This window comes from Halichoeres trimaculatus, unplaced genomic scaffold (genome assembly GCF_033239565.1).
Source record: "Halichoeres trimaculatus isolate MK-OKI-2021-1 unplaced genomic scaffold, fHalTri1.1 fHalTri1_scaffold_11, whole genome shotgun sequence".
Classification (NCBI taxonomy): Eukaryota; Metazoa; Chordata; class Actinopteri; order Labriformes; family Labridae; genus Halichoeres; species Halichoeres trimaculatus.
The window spans coordinates 6,533,530-6,552,492 of record NW_027437189.1 but is presented as its reverse complement, the minus strand read 5'-3'; the positions used below and the strand labels follow the sequence as shown (position 1 = coordinate 6,552,492).

Sequence of the window (18,963 nt, the reverse complement as noted above, 5' to 3'; positions counted from 1 at the left end):
ATAATTCCAATTTTGTTTATTTTTATTTTTCTTTTTCAACACCAGACCAAAAAGATAAATTATGATGATTATGTCTTGAGACTTTAATAAAAGCCATATTTCCCAAAAAAATGCATATCACATAATCATTCTGCCTCTGCTGGAGAAAAAGAGTAACTTTTTCCTATCCAGCTGACAAAGACTGAAATGAAGGATTTAAATTTGAAAAAAATGAAAGATTTTTTAAATAAAAAATCCTAATTTTAATATCAAAAGCAAAAAATCCCAATCCTTATCAATGTTTTCTCCAATTCCTTAATAAACTAACGACTATATCAAAGATTGTGAATGCAATATTGGACTCCAGGGATGCTAACTCCAGCTAACTTCAGGCTGATATAAACATAATCAGAGCGGGGGAGTTCAGCAAACAGCCACAATACAAAATTATTGATCTATAACTATAACAGATAATTCATAATTTTTTTCTTTTTCATAACAACTATGTATGAGTTGCAAATGTTTTCACTGTATATATTTTTAACAAATAAAGAAATTACCGTAAAATTACCGTAAAGTCTATAATATCACTGTGCTCACAAAATTCCAAAATGTGCAGTGTCTTTACAGCTTTCTGTGTCATTCTGTTTTTTCCATGTCAAGCTCACAATCTTCCCGTTTAGTAGTAGCACCTCTGCTGCTTTGCTTAAATTGATGAACCATTTGACCAGGTCACTATTCATCCAGCATGCTTCCAATCCTGGATTTATCACGTTTTTTTTTTGTTTTTTTTTGTTCGAGCCATTCTGCCTTTTGATTCTTACATACCACAATCAACCCAACAACCTGCCTCATGGGAACTAAAATCATTGTTTGTGCCAGGCTGTAAATGGTCAGTTTCATACAGGCGTTGATTAAGTTTACTTGGCATTTCAAGACAGCCTCTAGTGGGCACTTGGTGAACTGCAGTTTTGTGTACTTGTACATTTAATAGAATAGAGTAGGGACATCAAATCCTACCCTTCAAGCCCTTTCTCTTGTCAAAAAAGGTCACCCCTGGCTCCAAAAAACAAAAAAGCAACAGGTACAATGCCAACCCCAGTGTTTTTAAATGGTGATTCAAAATATATGTGCATTTTCATCCAGATAGGAGTGATTACGCCTCCTTAAATTCTCAGAGAAGAAGTTTCTCATATTAAAAATTCTGCTGGTTCGATTTCCACCCACAAAGCGTTTAGTTTCTGTCAAATTTGCTAACTTGTATGAAAAGGGCATATCAGTGTGTGTGCGGCCATGCCAAATCCCAATCCACTTACTCCACCAGGTGTGACTATCGAGTGGTATCCTTGAACATGCAGGGCTACATCCCCACGGTAGTTGATAGCAAGTCAGTGTGTGTGTGTAAGTGTGTGTGTGTGTGTGTAAGTGTGTGTGTGTCTGTCTGCTTCGATCCTCCCCAACCCCTGGAGAGCAAAACAGAGAAGCCTACATGCTGAATACTAATAACATTCACCAGCATCACTTCTCATTCAGATGTCGAGCAGTTATGAGCCTGACATCAAAAGCTTGTTTCATCTGCAGAATAAGTGGAAATAAAGGATTCGGTAAATACGGGAGGCAGACTCAGAACAAACCCCTCTTTACTCCTGGAATCTGTGTCATGCAATGCTGGAGTCATCACCTCACTGTTAGATACATGTTAACATGATGGTACATGTGTGTGACTGTGTGTGTGTGATGATATTCAAACAAAGGATGAGTCTTACAGGCTGGCTGTCCTTTACTCGCCAACAAAGAGTAAGTGGATAAATGAGTCTCAGCCAGAGTTTTCATTAGTCTGACAGCTACAGAAAAAACAAGCACTGAAATTTTTCAAAGAATTATGTCTTATGTGTTGTGACTGTTAGACTTTTTGTGGTGTTACATTCAAACAGTTGAGCATTTGCTAAGAAGAGTCAAGATAAGCCAACTCAAGTTTGGCTTTACGACAGGCTAAAGCTAGCAGATCAAGCTAATATAAACAAAACTAAAGTTTGGTTCACATAAAAAGTTAGCTGGTAAGCTAAAGAGGAATAATGCCAAACTGTTTTAGAGTGTGTTCAGTGCCATCACTCTTACAGTTATACAACTTTATTTTGTTAGCACTGACGTTAGCATGTTGCCTGCTTCATCAGTTACCAATGATAATTGCATGTAGGCTTATTTCTAGTTTCTGTTTCTCTGTGATGTAGCACAGTTTTACGAAAGAATCTTTTCCTATCACTTTATTACACTGGAAATTAAAAAAAAAAATTAAAATATAAAAAGTTAGCTGGAAGCACTTACATAAGCATGTAGCTCACTTTGGTTGTGGGTCCTAAAATTTCTGCATAGGCTTCTTTCTAGTTGTGCTTTTCTCTGTTATGAAACAAAGTTTTATAAAATAAACGTCAACTATCCCTTTTAAGCACTAGAATGTTAAAATAATCTGAGTAATTACATTTTTTCTGGTGGCACTGGTGTTAGCATTTAGCTTTGCTTGTGTATGGGCTATTAGATTTGTACAAAGGCTCCTTTCTAGTTGTGAGTTTCTCTGTTTTGAGTCAAAGTTTTATGAAAGAAACTTTTACAATCACTTTTAAACACTGGAATGTTAAAAAATATATATTATTTTTTCTGTTAGCACTGGTGCTAGCATTTAGCTTTACTTGTGTATAGGCTATTAAATTTGTACAAAGGCTCCTTTCTAATTGTGAGTTTCTCTAAAATGAAGCACAGATATATGAATGAAACTTTTACAATAACTTGTGTTAGCATTTATGTTAGCATGTAGCTTACTTCCTGTTTGGGCAATAAAAGTTGTAACAGGCTCTTTTGTAGTTTTCTGTTTCTTTGTTGTTAAGGAAAGTTATATAAAAAAACTTTAACCATTACCTCAAATCACTGGAATGCAAAACAATGGAATCATTTCATTACTTTTGTAAGCAATGGCGCTAGCATGTAGCATACTTTGTATGTGAGCCATTAAATGTGTTCAAAGACTCCGTTTTAGTGTGGAATGTCGCAGTAATGAAGCACTGTTTAACAAATGAAATGTTTACTATCACTTTTGTGCAATGAAACGCAAAAAGTTCCTAATTCAAAAATATTGGCTAAAGCTAACAACTCTTAGCCAATTTGAAAGTCTTTACTTCAAGAAGCTTGACTAGATGTACAACCACATGGTTTTGGTTGATGTATCATTTTGGCACCTGGTGTTTTGCCCAATATTGGTACAGATATTATTTCTGTAATATGTCTCAATAAGAGTTTCAGCAGAAATAATGAAAAAAAGTGAAGATTTTCTTTTTGGATGTGATTCCATTTGGCATTGTCATATTTTCACTCTCACAGCAGGCATCTGAGCAGCTTTTTTTTCACACTGGAATAAAAAAAAATCATACAAAGCCCAGCTGTGTGTTAGTCACAGACTCTGAGTGGAAAAGACAAACTGCAGATTACAGTCCACGTCTGCCTCCCTACAGAAACGGACACCAGTGTCTGAGCTCCTTCACACCACATTCCCCAGCTGCAGCTCCTAACCTGTGAGCTCTGTCCAGCCGGTTGTTGAGTGTGTTAAAAGAAGAGATAAGCAGAGAGGACGGCAATCTATCACCTCACTCTGACAGCCTCGCACGTCGTCTGTCTCAGGGGCTGCTGCGCTGCCACGCTCCCCTGCAGCTGCTCCTCCTCCTCTTCTCTCCTCTCGTCACTTTTTCTCCTCTTCTCATCTCTTTTCTGTCCTATCATGTTTTCCCGCTTCTCTCATCTCCTCACCTCCACTCTCTCTGTGTCCTCCTCTACCCTTGGCGTCCTCGCCTCTTCTTCCTACTTAGTATGTCAGCTGCATTGATGGCTATCGGCTGCTTCCCACCCGCTCTGCAATGCTGTGTCACTTCATTAGAAGTGTGAAAGGATGACCTTGCACTCAGTCTCTCTTCTTCTCTCTGTGTCTCTCTTTACTCTGTCTAAGTCACACGCTCCTCCAGCTGTCCCTCGTTCCTTCATCACTCTTCCTCTCATCCTCAGCCTCAGCCAGCCGGCAAGTGCCCTTCATCTTTCTTTCTCACTCTCTTTCATTCTACCTTGTCTTTTCCCTGTGTCTCCATCTCATTCCTCCTCCCTGCCCTCATTGTTCTCCTTCATTATCAAACGCTGTCACAACGTCCCCCGCTGTGCCACCCAGGTTATTTATAGCTAACAGAGGGTGGTGCTGCTGCTGATGTTGAGAGGTGGGCCATCTCAGGCCCTGCTGCAGCTCACACATACATTCACACTTTTCCTGACATTTGTGTGCACATTCAGACGCCCTGACACCACACATCCCTCCTGCTGAAAATGCATTTGTACGACAAGCAAACACAAGTCAGCGTTCATGTGACTCACCTGTCTCTCCGACATGACGTAGAGGTAGTTACGGTCCAGGGAGAAAGCCATATCTCGCAGAACGGGGCTGCCGTCCTTGATGACCGATATCGTCTCGTACTGGACGCCACCGTGAGGAGGCCCGTCAACACGAATCTGAAAACACAGACACACAAACAGGTCAATGATTGCTATTTATACCAGTGAGGCAGCAGGAAGGGGAAAACAAATGGAGAGTGATTGACAGGTAAGACAGACGTGGGTCAAACAATATTTGCAAGACAATCTATCATTGTCAGGTAGCAACTGGGAGAAACAGGCAGGAGGAGATACTCCATTTGACAGTTTGGATATGTTTCAGGTCCCATAAAATCAAAATACATGCTTTATGTTTCACATCTCCCACGACTTTGGCCAATTATCAACCAAGTTTGTTGCAAATTTGTATTAAAAAATGAATTCTTGATGAGAAAATTGATTAGTCATCATGAGTCCCTTCTCAAACTGAAGTCAAAGGGTGTAGAGCTCCCTCTATTGACTAGATGCAGTATAGGTCATAAACCAAGCCTCCAAAGGTCAAAAGGTCAAAGGTATCTTTATTGCTCTGCCATGTTAACAGATGATACATGGGTCAAACTGTGAATTTAACATTAGTGATGGGTACCAAATTAGTTACTTTTATAGGTACCGGCTGAATTTGGTCAAAAGTACTGGGTACTGATTCACATAAAATCAAAAGTTAGCGTGTTTAGGTACCTAAACGCATCCTTGTGACAGCATTGCAAGTTACATATTTCAAAGAATAAATATGTTTAAGTGAAAAAAAAATGTTTTGGTATAAAACAAATAGATATTTTTACCACATGAACACAAAAAAGTACAAAAATTGGTACCATTGAGTACTGGTACCGTTTGCCAGGTATCGGACATCGGTACTGTATTGTTTTGGATGTGAAAGGTACCCATCCCTATTTAATAAATACCAAAAAGAAGTATTTCTCAAACATGGTTTCTGTCACTACAGTATATATATATAGAGTGTTTATTTTCAAAGAAGTCTATTTTTTATTTTATTTTCATTTATTTTATTTTATTATTTTATTTATTAAAGGTGATGATTGACAGTTTTGTTGATAAAGGTACCAGATTAGCAGAGTTCTGACTGTTCCAACCAGAGGGATGTTTGACTTCGTTTATTATCTGTTTAATTAGCAGAAAGCATGTTTAATATATTACAAAAGCAAAAAAAATAAAAATAAAAATAAAAAATAAAAAAAATAGGAAACTAGCTAGTCAGACCATTTTTGTACCAAGCAAGTATCATAGGGAATTTGCAAAAATGGAAAAAAATGGGGAAAAAAATAAATAAATAAAATTGCAGCATAGGTGTATATGGGGCTTTCTTAGCATTTGGAGCCAGCCCCTAGTGGACACTTGAGGAACTACATTTTTTTTTCTCTTCAGAAGCTATTTTTGCCTGGCTTTTATGCCTTCAATCTGAAGACAGGACAGTGGATAGAGCAAGAAAACATGGTAAAAGAGGGGAAAGAAAGATGCTGCAAGCTGATTGGGGTTAGGCTATGCCATATCTGCAACCGGATTTTTTTTTTTTTTTTTTTTTTTACCTCTGCTTGGGTTCAGTTTTCTAACACCGGATGTTGTCCCTTGATCCACAACTGGCTTTATATTTTGCAAATGAATACAATGCTACATACAAAGCTATGCTAGCATTATGAAAACACTTAAGATGGACTTCAAGGATTATAAAAACAAGCATACTGATTAAATGACTTTCCTTCTCTTCCATTAATTCTGCTAAAAATGTGTGGAACTCATTAGAGGATATTATGTTTTGTCGTACATGTCATTCCCTCTCATTCCATGTCAGATGGGGTTACAACAACTGTTGAGAATTATTGCCTGATATTATTAGACCTTTGTGAAACCTTAGCTCTGTTTTCCTTTCCGCTCTCTCCTGATGAATGATGTATTCCCACAGTAAAGCTTTGAACTTCAGGCCAAGACTACCTCACTACAAAAACAGTGAAAACGCAGAGTAATGACTTATATGACATACATGACCCTCTCTGACCAGAGCGGGCCAAAGCTCAGCCCCGCTTCTCCTTAATTCAACAGATTTGTTTGGGTATATAATATATAACCAGGGTGGTAAATCTTGTTTGGAACATGGGGGTGAGAGGTGTCTCTGTGAAGTCACATGTCAACAGACCCTCCCTCCTTCCATGAAAGCTGATGTCTCTATCATCTGTCCATCTCCGCCTGCCTTCCTCCACCCAAACATTCATCTATCTATTGAGACGGTGACAGCAGCAAAGAGCAGCCCCATTCTCTATAAAACATCACAGAGGGGAAAGTCAAGGTCACATGTCTGTCAAAGGAAGATCAACTGCGAGGGAGGGTGGGGTTTGGAGGCGAATGAGCTCACACACACACACACACACACACACACACACAAGCGGTGGTGTATGGGTATGAATGTGTGTCAAACTGTGGGATGGTGGAGAAAAAAAGAAACGTGATGTAAGTTCAGCACAAAGCCCCCGCAGCCCCCGCAGCCCTGCCTTCAAATCTTCAGGGTTAGAACACGACAGGAGGCGGCACAGCCGAGGGCAAAGCTTAAAGTGGCTGAGGCCCTCCACGCCTGACCTACGTCCGACCTCTGCTGGCTAATCCAAACAACAAAAAAAGAAGACATATGTGAAAACCATATGTAGGAGGAGAAAAGGCAGGATGTGGGGGCCGTGCCAGTCTTCATCTGGTTCCTGACACTGCAGTGCGGAGGGAGTCCTCCACAAATACGCTCATCCATAAAGCATGTCGGCGAGCAGCCAGACCAGCACTGTCCTGTTCACGACTGTGTCAGTGTGGGTGCGTGTGTGCGCGTGCACCCAAAGGAGCAGTCTGTCATGCTGTGATATGTGTCCTAGCAGGCCGCCACTGGGGATCACAAGATAGCCCGACCTCCACCCCCCACAAGCCTGGAGTTCATCTGAATCAGATCGCTATCACACACGGGCTCTCACCTCCTTCCAGGGGCCTCCGTGTTCACATTTGGCTCTGAGACACACATTTAAAACACAGCACTTTCTTACAGCGTGTCCAGAACAAAACCTTGAGTCTCCAGGCTGGGGTTTGGTTTCAGAGTGAAACGAAACAAGAAAACAGAAGGAAAATCAATTTGAAATATTCAAAACCACAGAAGCTTCAAGGTCTCTCTTTTGTGTCATAACCACGGCGTGTAAACATGATCAGATAATATTCAACCTAATATAAAATAAAACAAGCAAAACAGGGGATTGATGTTTGATGATCTTTTTCGACTTAATCTGAAAAAAGACTAAAAATAATGATTGATAGGGATATTTTTAAAACCTGTAGATAATGCAGATTTTGGGGAAGACTCATTACACTTCTGCATCCAACTGACTTATTGATGGTCAGAGGCCTACTAGCCGCACTGCACCTCCTCACAAATGTAACCACACATGGAAACTGGTATTGGTCCACTACGAAGGATCTTGTTTCCTGTATTCACAACAGGTAAAGATCGCACACATCGGCTGTCACATTTCATCTGCTACAACATTTCTCTTTCCTGTCTTTTAAAGTATTATATACTACAATTTGTATCAGCATTAAAATGATCCAAAAAACTGTTGAAAGCCAGCAAAACAGGCAGTCTAATGATAATGCTGTGGAAGAGGATTAGGGTCACTGGGAAAAAAAAGTCCAATTTGATTTTATTTTTTATTAATATTTTTTCAGAGGCAAAACTCAGAATTTTTTCTAAAAAAGTCTAGTTCTAGAAAAAAAAACAGAATACTGACTAAGAAAAAAAAGTCTGAAATCTGTTTAAAAAAAATCTGGATTCTGATTATAAAAAAAAGTCTGAATTCTGATTTAAAAAAAATCTGAATTCTGATTTAAAAAAGTCTGAATTCTGATTAAAAAGTCTGAATTCTGATTAATATTTTTTTCAGAATTCTGATTTAAAAAAGTTTGAATTCTGATTTTAAAAAGTCTGAATTCTGATCTTAAAAAGTCTGAATTCTGGTTTAAAAATTCTGAATTCTGAATAAAAAAAGTCTGAATTCTGATTTTAAAAAAAGTCTGAAATCGGACTAAAAATATCTGAATTTTGATTTAAAAAAAGTTTTGAACTCAATAAAAAAAAATTCTGAATACTGATAAAAACAAGTCTGAAATTTGATTTTTTTAAAAATTCTGAATTCTGGTTTTCAAGAAATCTGAATTCTGATTTTAAAAAAATTCAATTCTGGTTTAAAAAATTCTGAATTCAGTCAAAAAAACCAACAGAATTTTAACTTTTCTCTCAGAATCTGAGAAAAATTTGGATGGATTTGCTTTTATTCTTTCAGTGTCCCCTCTATCGTAAACATACAAATAACACCGTCTTCACTTATTTTGGAGAAGTACTGCAGAGTAACGTGGACATATTAACGCCAAAGTTTGTAGTGCTAATGACTGCGTCAGCTGTAGCACAGAAGTATAAACCAGACTTGAGTCCATTGCTGTCATGTTAGCTTTGATGGTACTGGAAGAGCTACACATGTGCATAAAAACTGCACATTGCTGAGACTTCTATTGAAGAATATACAGAAATTAGTGACACAGTGGTTTACTTTAAAGAATAAATAATCTACTCAGGACTCACAGTGAGAAAACACCATAGTCTGAAACAGCGTCCCACTATGTGCACTCACTGACACCCAGTTGCTTTTCACATTCAGAGGCTGAAAATCTTGCAAAGTGTGTAACATTCACACAAGCAGACATAAACACACACACACACATTTACAACCTCATACTGAAGTGCAGAACGTGTGCATGTGTGTGAGGTATGTTGGTTGAATGTGAGGTAGTTTGCAGGGCAGGCTCACCTCTGGGTGGGCGAAAGACACACATACTAAAAAACCCTGAGCAAGTAAATGGAGAAACCAGTGGACCAAAAATAATTCAGTCAAAAACTCCATCTGTTTACCGCACTCACTCACTCACTCCCTCCCACGCTCCAGCCCTACCAGCCTGCAGTATCCACCACCTGAGCAAGCCACTCTGCAGCTCAAACTATTCATTTCCTCAGCATCGCTTCCACCTCAGCTCTGCCCTCTCAGGTGCTTAAAACTATCCCCTCTCTGCCCCATTTGACCCTGCATTATTTATCAGGCCGGGCAAGAAGCCTGCTAACAGGTTGGAATCATACCCTCAAGCCAGTCTGCTCCTCTATCTCAGGAGGACCCACGTTCTGAAACTCACCACGGGCACCCCAGAGAGCTGCCCTCGCCGTGCCCTGATCTAACACGGTTCCCCGTTTCAACACCACAGCCATTAGCCAGGCTTTCTCTATCAGCGGCGTCAGGGAGCTGCCACAGAGTAAAGTGAGGCAGGAGGGGGAAGAGGTGAGGATGTATGAGAGTGTTGAGAAACATTCAACATGTACCCCAGGAGGCTTCACTGACTGCGCGGTTACAATTTGTGGAGAGAAAATGGAGAAAAATGAGGATTAAGAACTTCTTGTGATACTCACACAAAGTATAAAGTTTCCCTCAAATACAAACAAGTCCAAACAAACAAATACGGGACCATTGTGAAAGGATTAGAGGTAAGATAAATGTACCCCAGGAGGAAGACGTAGGGTCATTCTCTGGTGTCAACACAAAACCTTCAACAGCAGAGATTCTGATGTAAACCAGTGGTACTCAACTGGTTTGGCTTCAGGATCCATCATCATCATCCGTTGTTGATAAGTCATGACCCAAACTGAGGACATCTTAGATTTTTTAACTAAAACACACTTTTGGGGTGTCCACAGGTTTTAAAGTTGTCTTCAAAGTTCTCATCAAGCATGTCTTAAGGCGGGACGATTGGGCTGATTTTTGTCCTGATCTCCTCGTTACGATCAAAGCCAGCAAAGACCTGATTGTCTGATGACATCATGGGTGATTTTCCTGTGGTATGGGGTCTGTTGAGAGTGATTTCTTCTGGTCGGAGCCGTTCAAAAGGTCTTCGATTCAGACATCGTAGATAATAAACGAGAGGAGCCGAGCAGGTACAGCGTGTAATGTCACGCGTACCAGAGCAAAGCCAATCAATACGCGAGATGACTCAGCTGACTGACCGAGGAAGTAAGAAATCTATCTGTAATACTTAAAACAACTTTACTCACCAACAATTCGCATTGTTATTCGTACAGCCCATATCCCCGCCGTTTCCACAACCTTTTCCAAAAGCCCTTTTCTTTTGAGTGTTTTTTTTCCCCAAAATTCTAGAGTCTGAAAACAAACATCTTTGCTTTTCTTGTACGTCCGTCACGTTTGTTTACACCAGAGTCACATGTTACCACACAAGATTTGTAATGTTGAGCGTGAAGAAGCTGAAGCTCTGCTGAAATCTTGTGCTATCTGTCTTTTGTTATCATCACGCATGTGGTCTCAAAATGTGGGAAGTTTTGGAGAATCCTGTAATGTGTTCCAGCCTTAAGGGAGAAAAGTCTTTTGTTTCCAAATTCTTGCTTTCACGTGTTGACACCTTGCAGAAAACACACTGAGGTATTCGTCCTCATTTGTCCTCATTTGTCCTCAGTGTAAGAAAATTATTGTCATACTTGGAAACAAACTTTGCAGATTGTCTTCTATACTGTAAAAGGTCAGGTGTCGATAAGTATGAAGTAGAGATGGGTACCTTTCATATTTGAAATGATATGGTATCTGTGCCCAGTACATGGCAACTGGTACTGGAACTAAATGGTACCAGTTTTCGGTACTTTTGTGTGTTTATGAGGTTGGAAAATGTTAAATTGTTTAACAACAAAATCTCAAAGTTTTTCAGTTTAACATATTTATTCTTCAACATATAACCTTGCAATGCTGCATTCATGTCCAGCATGGAAAATTACCAACTCTTCCCTTCTTTCAAAGTCACAAGGATGTGTTTAGGTACTGAAACATTGTTCAGTTTAATGTTACATTAATTGGTTGGTACCTATAAAAGTACCTAATTTGGTACCCATCCCTAGTATTAAATTCATAGTTTGACCCATGTATCATCTGTTAATATGGCGGAGCAATGAAGATACCTTTGACCTTTTGACCTTCAACCTTTGGAGGCTGGGTTTTTGGCCCATACTGTATTTAATCAGAGTAGTTAGCATGGCACTTGTTTCATGAAAAAAAACCTTCAAAATAAAAGCACGACTTTTCTATTAACAATTTTTTAAGTCAGGCTAAAGACCACCAGTAGAGAATCCATGATGTACGTAACGCTAACACTTTTCGACTCCAAAGTGAGGACGAGTCCCCCAAGCTTCCCCATGCTTCAAAAAGGAACTCGAATAGGGAAGTTTTGTTTTTATGTACAAACTTTATGTCATAGCACCTCATCAGGCAAAAGCAGCAGGGGAGACAAGAGAGGGGAGTTTGGCCGGCAGGGAAGCAATGGCAGCCGCATCAGAGGCCTCCCCTCGTGGCTGCAAGGGTCTCTGCCAGCAGGGTGCTTTTGATCCGACCATGTAAGCACCCTGGAAAAACGTTTGAAGAATGACCAAACTCCAATCCAAACTGCCCTTATCCCCTTCTTTCTCTTTCCCCCTCTTTCTCCCTTTGCCTCGGTCTCTCTGGTTTTGAACACGGTGCCAGACTCTGGGTCCCCGACCGTGTGAGTCTCTGCAAAGCAATTTGCTGAGTAAAAAGTGCTGAATAAATCCAGAGTAGAAATGCATTGAATTTGTGTCTGCAGTGCATTGTGGTTACTTCTCCTCAGAGATACATGGGAGAATAGAAAGAAGGTAGAAATGCAGCAACACAGAAACATGAGAATTACGCCACAATGACCTTTAATACAACAGCCCCACTCTGTGCGAGAAGAAAGTGAGACGTAAATAACTGAGTTCAGATCCAGTTTCAAGTGGAAAGAAATGAAACATAAACACGTTTTGGAAGAAAAACACAGTGAGCGATGATTTTCTGATTTACAGATTTGGCCTCAGCTTTACAACTCGTCTCCAAGTGTTTGTTCAACATTAGCCACTCAATTTGAGAAGAATGTTCCTCCTTTAATGGCCGCAGCTGCTAACTATTACCTGAGAGCTGCTTTCTCCTCACATTTGGAAAGAAGCTATTTTCTGACCCTAGCCTTGAGGGAGGTTAGCGTTTCTGAAACAGGACGCTCACGAGTGCAGGTGGCTGCCAACACCAATACAGATCCATGTGAGGGCGAGCATTATTTCACCGGCATATTTCATCTGGCAGAGCGGAGCGTAACCCACGCACGGGAACCTTTTACCCAACCACGGCGGTGAAAGCACGCTCAGCGCTAACACCTTGTAGCAGGATAGGATTAAGTCAAATTGTAGGTCCTCCACCTACACTGTGTGTAAGAATAGAATAATGGGAGATGATTTTAGGGAGATTGTGCTTTTATGGCCAAAATTTGGAGGCACATTGTGCTTGAAGTGAAAGAGAAAAGAGAAGGAGTGAGCGTTGAACTCCTGATGCAACCTTTTTGGCAGCTATCTCCTGCATCAAAACTAATCCAGATCAACAGTCTCAGATGTTAAAGTTTATCTGGCTGATCCAATGCACTGGATTAGACTCCACAAAATCACAAAACCACCACTCACTTTCTCAACAACGACCCCTCTCAGGGACCTCACAAAGGCTCTGCAGAGGAAGAAAGGAAAGAAAGAGCCTCGTAGTGCTGTCTTTCACGCAGGTCAGAAGAACCTGACAAGGACCATGATAAAGCTGATCCAATCACATCCAATACGTCTGATGGAACCAATCTCAGCCACTGTAAATGGCCTTGGAGTTGTTGTTGAGATTGGTCGGTACCTTGGGCCGGATGACAGGTGACAGACGGCTGACGGCGTTTATAAGAGCCAGTGGAGCTTGTCAGGAGGCGTGCGTGATTTGAAAGGCTTCCGTGACAGCCAGCGGGATCCATTGGCACAATGGTTCTGGATTGCAAGCACGAATTGAAGATAGGGAAAGTAATTTTTTGCACATTGTTTCAAACTGTTGGAAATAAACACCTAGGACTGAGCTCCAGGTGTTTGGTAAATGCTGTTTACAGCACAAAGAAAAAAACACTGTGTCTTCCAGTATCTGTGCACAAAACGGACAAAGGTGGATGGAGACTGGACGCAAGTGATAAAATGGTAAATGCTCTACATTTACACTCTCTGGCCACATTATTAGGTACACTTTGCTAGTTCCAGGTTAGAAATCTTTTTGCCTCCAGAACATCCTTAATTCTTTCTGGCACAGATGGTTTGAGCTTTGTGACATGGGTCCTTATCCTGCTGGAAGTAGCCATCAGAAGATGGGTACACTGTGCTCATAAAGGGATGGACATGGTCAGCAACAATACTCAGGTAGGCTGGACTTTAAACCAAGTTCAGTAAGGGGCACCAAGTGTGCCAAGAAGATCTCCCCCACATCATTAAACCAGAAGCCTGAACTTCTGTATCCCAGTTTGGCTGAGCTCATGTGAATTGTAGAATTAGTTTCCTGTTCTTGGTTGACAGGAGGGTCAACTGGCACAGGAGGGTCACCCTATGTGGATGTGTTGGGCCATCAAATCCTTGAAACGTCACCTTCAAAGTCTCTTAAATCACCTGTCTTCTCCATTTTGATGCTCTGTTTGAACTTCGGCAGCTCATATTTACCACGTCGTCATGCCTAAACGAGCAGTTGAACAGGTATTCCAAACAAAGTGACAGTTGAGTGTGTTTTTCTGGTTGTCATACTCTTTCATATTCAGGGGTTGTTTACGTGACAACAGTTTAGGATGAAACATAAAAGTATTGTTGCGTTTCGGCCTCTCGTTTACACGAAAACAGCATTTTAGCCGACCTAAAACTAGGGATAGACCCATTATCGGCCGGGCATATCGGCATCTGCCTTTTTTAAAATCCAACAGCTGATTCGAAACCAATTCAAAACTGTGTTTTTTTTGGCTTCTCTGCACAGAATTTCTTCCTGTCTACACTGTGAAAGCCCTAGATGGTCATTTAAAATCAGTCATGTAAAACCAAACTGAAAATAAATTCATCTGCATTAAAAGGTTGCATCAGCAGTTCAAATGCCTGTAAAAGGCAGCACTAACTCAATTCTGTTCAGTTTTATTGCAGTCACATAGAAATTTTGGAAAACTTTATTTACAGTAGAAAACTTGAGCGGTTTATTTTTTAAGTTTTCGTTTAACTGTATAAAACATAGAGTTTGTATTGTTCATAATTTTTTACGCCAATACTTTTACTTTGACTGCAAATAAATATCTGCTTCAAATATCAGTTATCGGCTTTCTTGCCTACTAATAATCAGTATCGGTATCTGCCCCAAAAAATCCATATCGGTCTTTCTCTATCTAAGACACAAACTTTTGAAACCAGCCCCAAGAGTGGATTTTTCTGAAATGCTGCCACCATCGTTGTCATTAAGACAGTGTGCCCATACAACAGTGCAACAGTAGCGTTGTTGCGACCATCGCGGACTACCATGTTGTGCTTGTGCTGTTCAATCTGCTGACTGTCTTTCAACAAAATGTGCATTTGTTGCTCCACTTCTGCACTTAGCACAGGATGATCCGCCCAACTCTACTTCGGTGGAGATCTACCAAAAGCCATTTCTGGACAAGACAGTTATAGCGCCAACTACAGGCCTGGCATGCTTACTACAGCGTTTCCAGTCCCTCAGTGTTTCTGTGTAAAAGCAGATTTCTTTTCACTGCAGTTTTGAGGTGAAATGTTCTGTGAACAGAGGCCCAAGTATTACATTCTTTAGCCCCAGTCTTGTGTACATGATTGTGGGTTAAAACCCTGCTTGTTACATGGCAGTGTGAAAGAATGGTGGCACTGGTGTATGAGTAGCTCTGACAGATCCACTCTCCACCCCCTTGGACATGAATGTGTAATACACAGCCTCTGATGCAGTCAGAGTCCCTTTAGGGGTGAGTCTGGGCTCCATCAGGGTGAGTGGACTGGTAGCATGAGTCACCCTGAGGATGTGGGGGGTTCATCATCAACACACAACACAGCAAAAATTTGCAAGGCACACACAAACACATACACACATGACCAGAGATAAAAATCAACTGGCTTTATTCCACAATTGGCAGAACACTGTGTACCAACAGGCTTAGTCCTGCGTCTCTATCTGTGAGCATGTCCGTCCTGGAAAGCTGGCTTGAAATGTAGCAGAGTGCTATTGTGTTTCTTTTCTCCAAGTGGAATGGGTTTATAGTATTCAGCTGCTTATATATATATATACGTGTATGTGTGTGTGTGTGTGTCTCCCTTTTCTTTCACTTTCTTTTTCTGCGCACTGGGAGAAAACATGGAGCCTCTCTCCGCCTCGATAACGCATCTAATCCATCACTGGTGTCAGGCTGAAGAATTCTGGTGTCAGTAGAGAACGGCGCGTAGAAATGCTCTGCATGTGTGTGTGTGTGTGTGTGTGTGTGTGTGTGTGTACGCAATGGCTCCCAGCAGCCCAGCACCCCGCCTCTTTTGTTCCTCTTCCTGTTGTACAATATAAGCTCCCATAAGGCGCGTGTTAGCCTGCTTGCTTATATGCGCTACGTGTCAATTCCCATCGGGCACATGGAGGCCAGAGCGGGATGTCTCTGGAGAGGATGAAGAGGAAGAAAGCTACAAGGTGGAGGAAAAAGAGGGAAGAAGAGTGGGTGTGTGTTCAGATTGAAGGAAAGGTGAGAAAGTAAAAGAAGACTTCAGAATCCTCCAGTTGCCACACAAGTGTGATTCTATCCAGGACACTTTCACTACAGCAGGAGTTGGAAGTTGGAAATAGCAACACCAAACAAATTGTTGATCTCACCTGATGATACAATTATCAAAACAATGATGCTAACTAACAACCTGAATAAATTTCCCTGACAAATTGACACACCTCACTTCATCATGACCACATGTGATGGCACGAATGACATGCAGGTGCTACATAGTCAGAGACGGTAAAATAAGAAGGGGGGCATTAACTTTCTATACCTCAAAGCGGGAATCTTAATTGTAACCAAAAAGCGGGATATGAATTAGAAACTGAGTTCAGATTGGAATGAGATTGAGTTGGGATTGAAACATTAAGAATTAGAATAGTGTACAGTCAAGATTGAAAAATGACATCAGAACCTAAATTGGAATCAGGATCAGAGTTGAAATTGGAATCCAAATTGGAATCAGGATCAGAACTAGAATTGAAACCAAGATTGGAATCGTAAACAGAACTGGAACTGGAATCAGGATTAAAGTTGGAATAGGAATTGGAACCCAGATTGGAATTGAAATCAGAATAGGAATTGGAATCAGGACCAAAATTGGAACTGGAACCCAAACTGAATTAGAATTGGAATCAAAACTGTAATCGGAAGAGAAATCGGAATCAGTATCAGAGTTGGAATTGAAATTGGAACCCAGATTGTAATAAGAATCAGAATTGAAATCAAAATCAGGATCAAAGTTGGAATTGGAATCAGAATGGTATTGGAATCAGACTTTTAGTTAGAACCGGAATTGGAATCAGGATCATAATTGGAATTGGGAGCCAGATTGAAATTGGAATTTGAATCAAAACTGCGGTCAGAATAGGAAGTGGATTCAGAATCAAAGTCGGAATTAGAATTGGAATCCAGATTGGAATTGGAATTAGAATCAGAATTGTAGTCATAATAGGAATTGGATTCAAGATCAAAATTAGAATTTAAACCCAGATTGGAATAGGAATTGGAATCAGAATCGTAGTCAGGATTGGAATTGGAATGATGATCAAAACTTGATTTTGAATTTAAACCAAGATTGGAATTGGAATCAGCATCAAAATTCTAGACAGCATAGGAATTCAAATCTTAACCAGAAATGTAACCTATAAAAGTGACATGCTGACCTCAACCCTTACCCTTTATGAGGAAAAATTCATACCTTCTACTAGAAAATCCTGTTTCTTTGCCTCTCTGCTCTTTCAGTGGCATTTAACACTTTGTAAAATATATTTCCTTACTTAATTGTGCGTAAATGCAAGAAACCACACACAAATCTCAAGTAATATCCACTTATTTGACCAACTTCTTTAGTATCTTTGATTGTCACTGAATATCCAAAGCAAACCTCGAGTTAAACTGATTCCCAGCCAGTCTGAACAACCAATCTTACAGCAGCCGTCTCAGTAATAGCTCCATCCAAGACTCATTCAATTCCATTTTAGCTCTGTAATATTGCCATCACATAACTCACTACCCTAAACATGATTATATCAGCACTTTCCTGTTTGCCCTGAGTCCAATAGAAACCAGAGAGCTCACTGCGCTGGGTTCTGTGGCGGGATGAGATCAGGCCTCAGCTCTAATCAGCCCAAACACACATATTAAGCACCCCGGCACAATGCGAGGCCTATATTTAGCCCCACATTAAAACACTGCGCAGGGGCCAGAGTGTTGGTGATGGAGGGGGGCCAGGGAGGTTCAGAGAGAGCACAAAACGGAGGGATGTGGTGGGAGGGATTTTCTGCTTAGCCTTCAAAAAGGGAGGTTTGCCAGTGCGGAGAAGCCACTGTTTCTACTCAACTGGCACTGGGAAAGTGAGAGAAAAATGGTTTGTATACTTGAAACTAAAGAGCTGATTCCACAATAAGTTTCCCTCTGTTGGCTGACCCAGCTGCAGAAAGTCCATAACAGCGAGAGAAATGAGGGAATAATTCAGAGAGTGGGCATGAAAATTGGTGGGGGAGTGTAAAAAGGAGGTGTGAAAAAGACTCAGTATTGTTGAAAAAGAGATGTTCACACCCCCACCCAGCTGATGACGACCACTAGTCGAAACAACGGAAATTTTGGCTCGAGGTGGTAACAATGTAATAATGAAACACTAGAGAGTCATTAATCATCCAGTACAATGTGAGTAAAAATAAACTTTTATAATCATTAGACAGGACACGGCTTAGAAAAGATTCATGCAGGTCATTTCTTACAGCAATAGAGGTGGAGCCCTCATATTTGCTCAACATTTGCCAAACTCATCAGCTCAGACATGGTGCATTTCATAGTCGAAACAATTTTGTTTGACAGTTATTTCTTCTAGTTGCTGAAAAGTATGTTACAGACACTATTTTTATGGTTTGCAGCCGAACGCCATGTTAGCCCAAATTCCAAAAGGCAATGGAAATGGACAACAAAAACTGACAATCAACCAATTACTGTTGAAGACACAGTCTCAGTCTCAGTGATGTCACTCATGTGTTTCTAAATAGGATTTTGAAATCCCAGCATTGACAGTTACTTTATCACAAATACTTAAAACTCACCCTAAGAGGACCTGTCTGTCAATTAAAGCCAAACAACAACATCCATAATTAAGAATTGAAGCCAATATGGAAGTGTTAAAAACTGCAGTTCCCCAAGTGTCCACTTAGGGCTGACTACAACAGCCTCAGAGGCCACAAACACCTATTCAAAAAGCCTATTATAGCAAAAATTAATGGCTAAAATTTGATCTGAATAGCTCATTTCTTTACCTGGAAATACTGTACTAGATTAGTTTTGTTAAAACTCATTAGT

General features: G+C 40.5%; 1 protein-coding gene across 1 annotated transcript in view; it reads right to left on the bottom strand.

The window, feature by feature from the left end:
• Positions 1-18,963, bottom strand: part of LOC141799949 (plexin-A2-like) — a 308,159-nt gene that overhangs the window by 185,618 nt on the left and 103,578 nt on the right. The window contains exon 4 of the mRNA XM_074682379.1: positions 4,384-4,518. Within this exon, the coding sequence (XP_074538480.1) occupies positions 4,384-4,518 (135 nt within the window). The remainder of the gene's footprint in view (positions 1-4,383; positions 4,519-18,963) is intronic.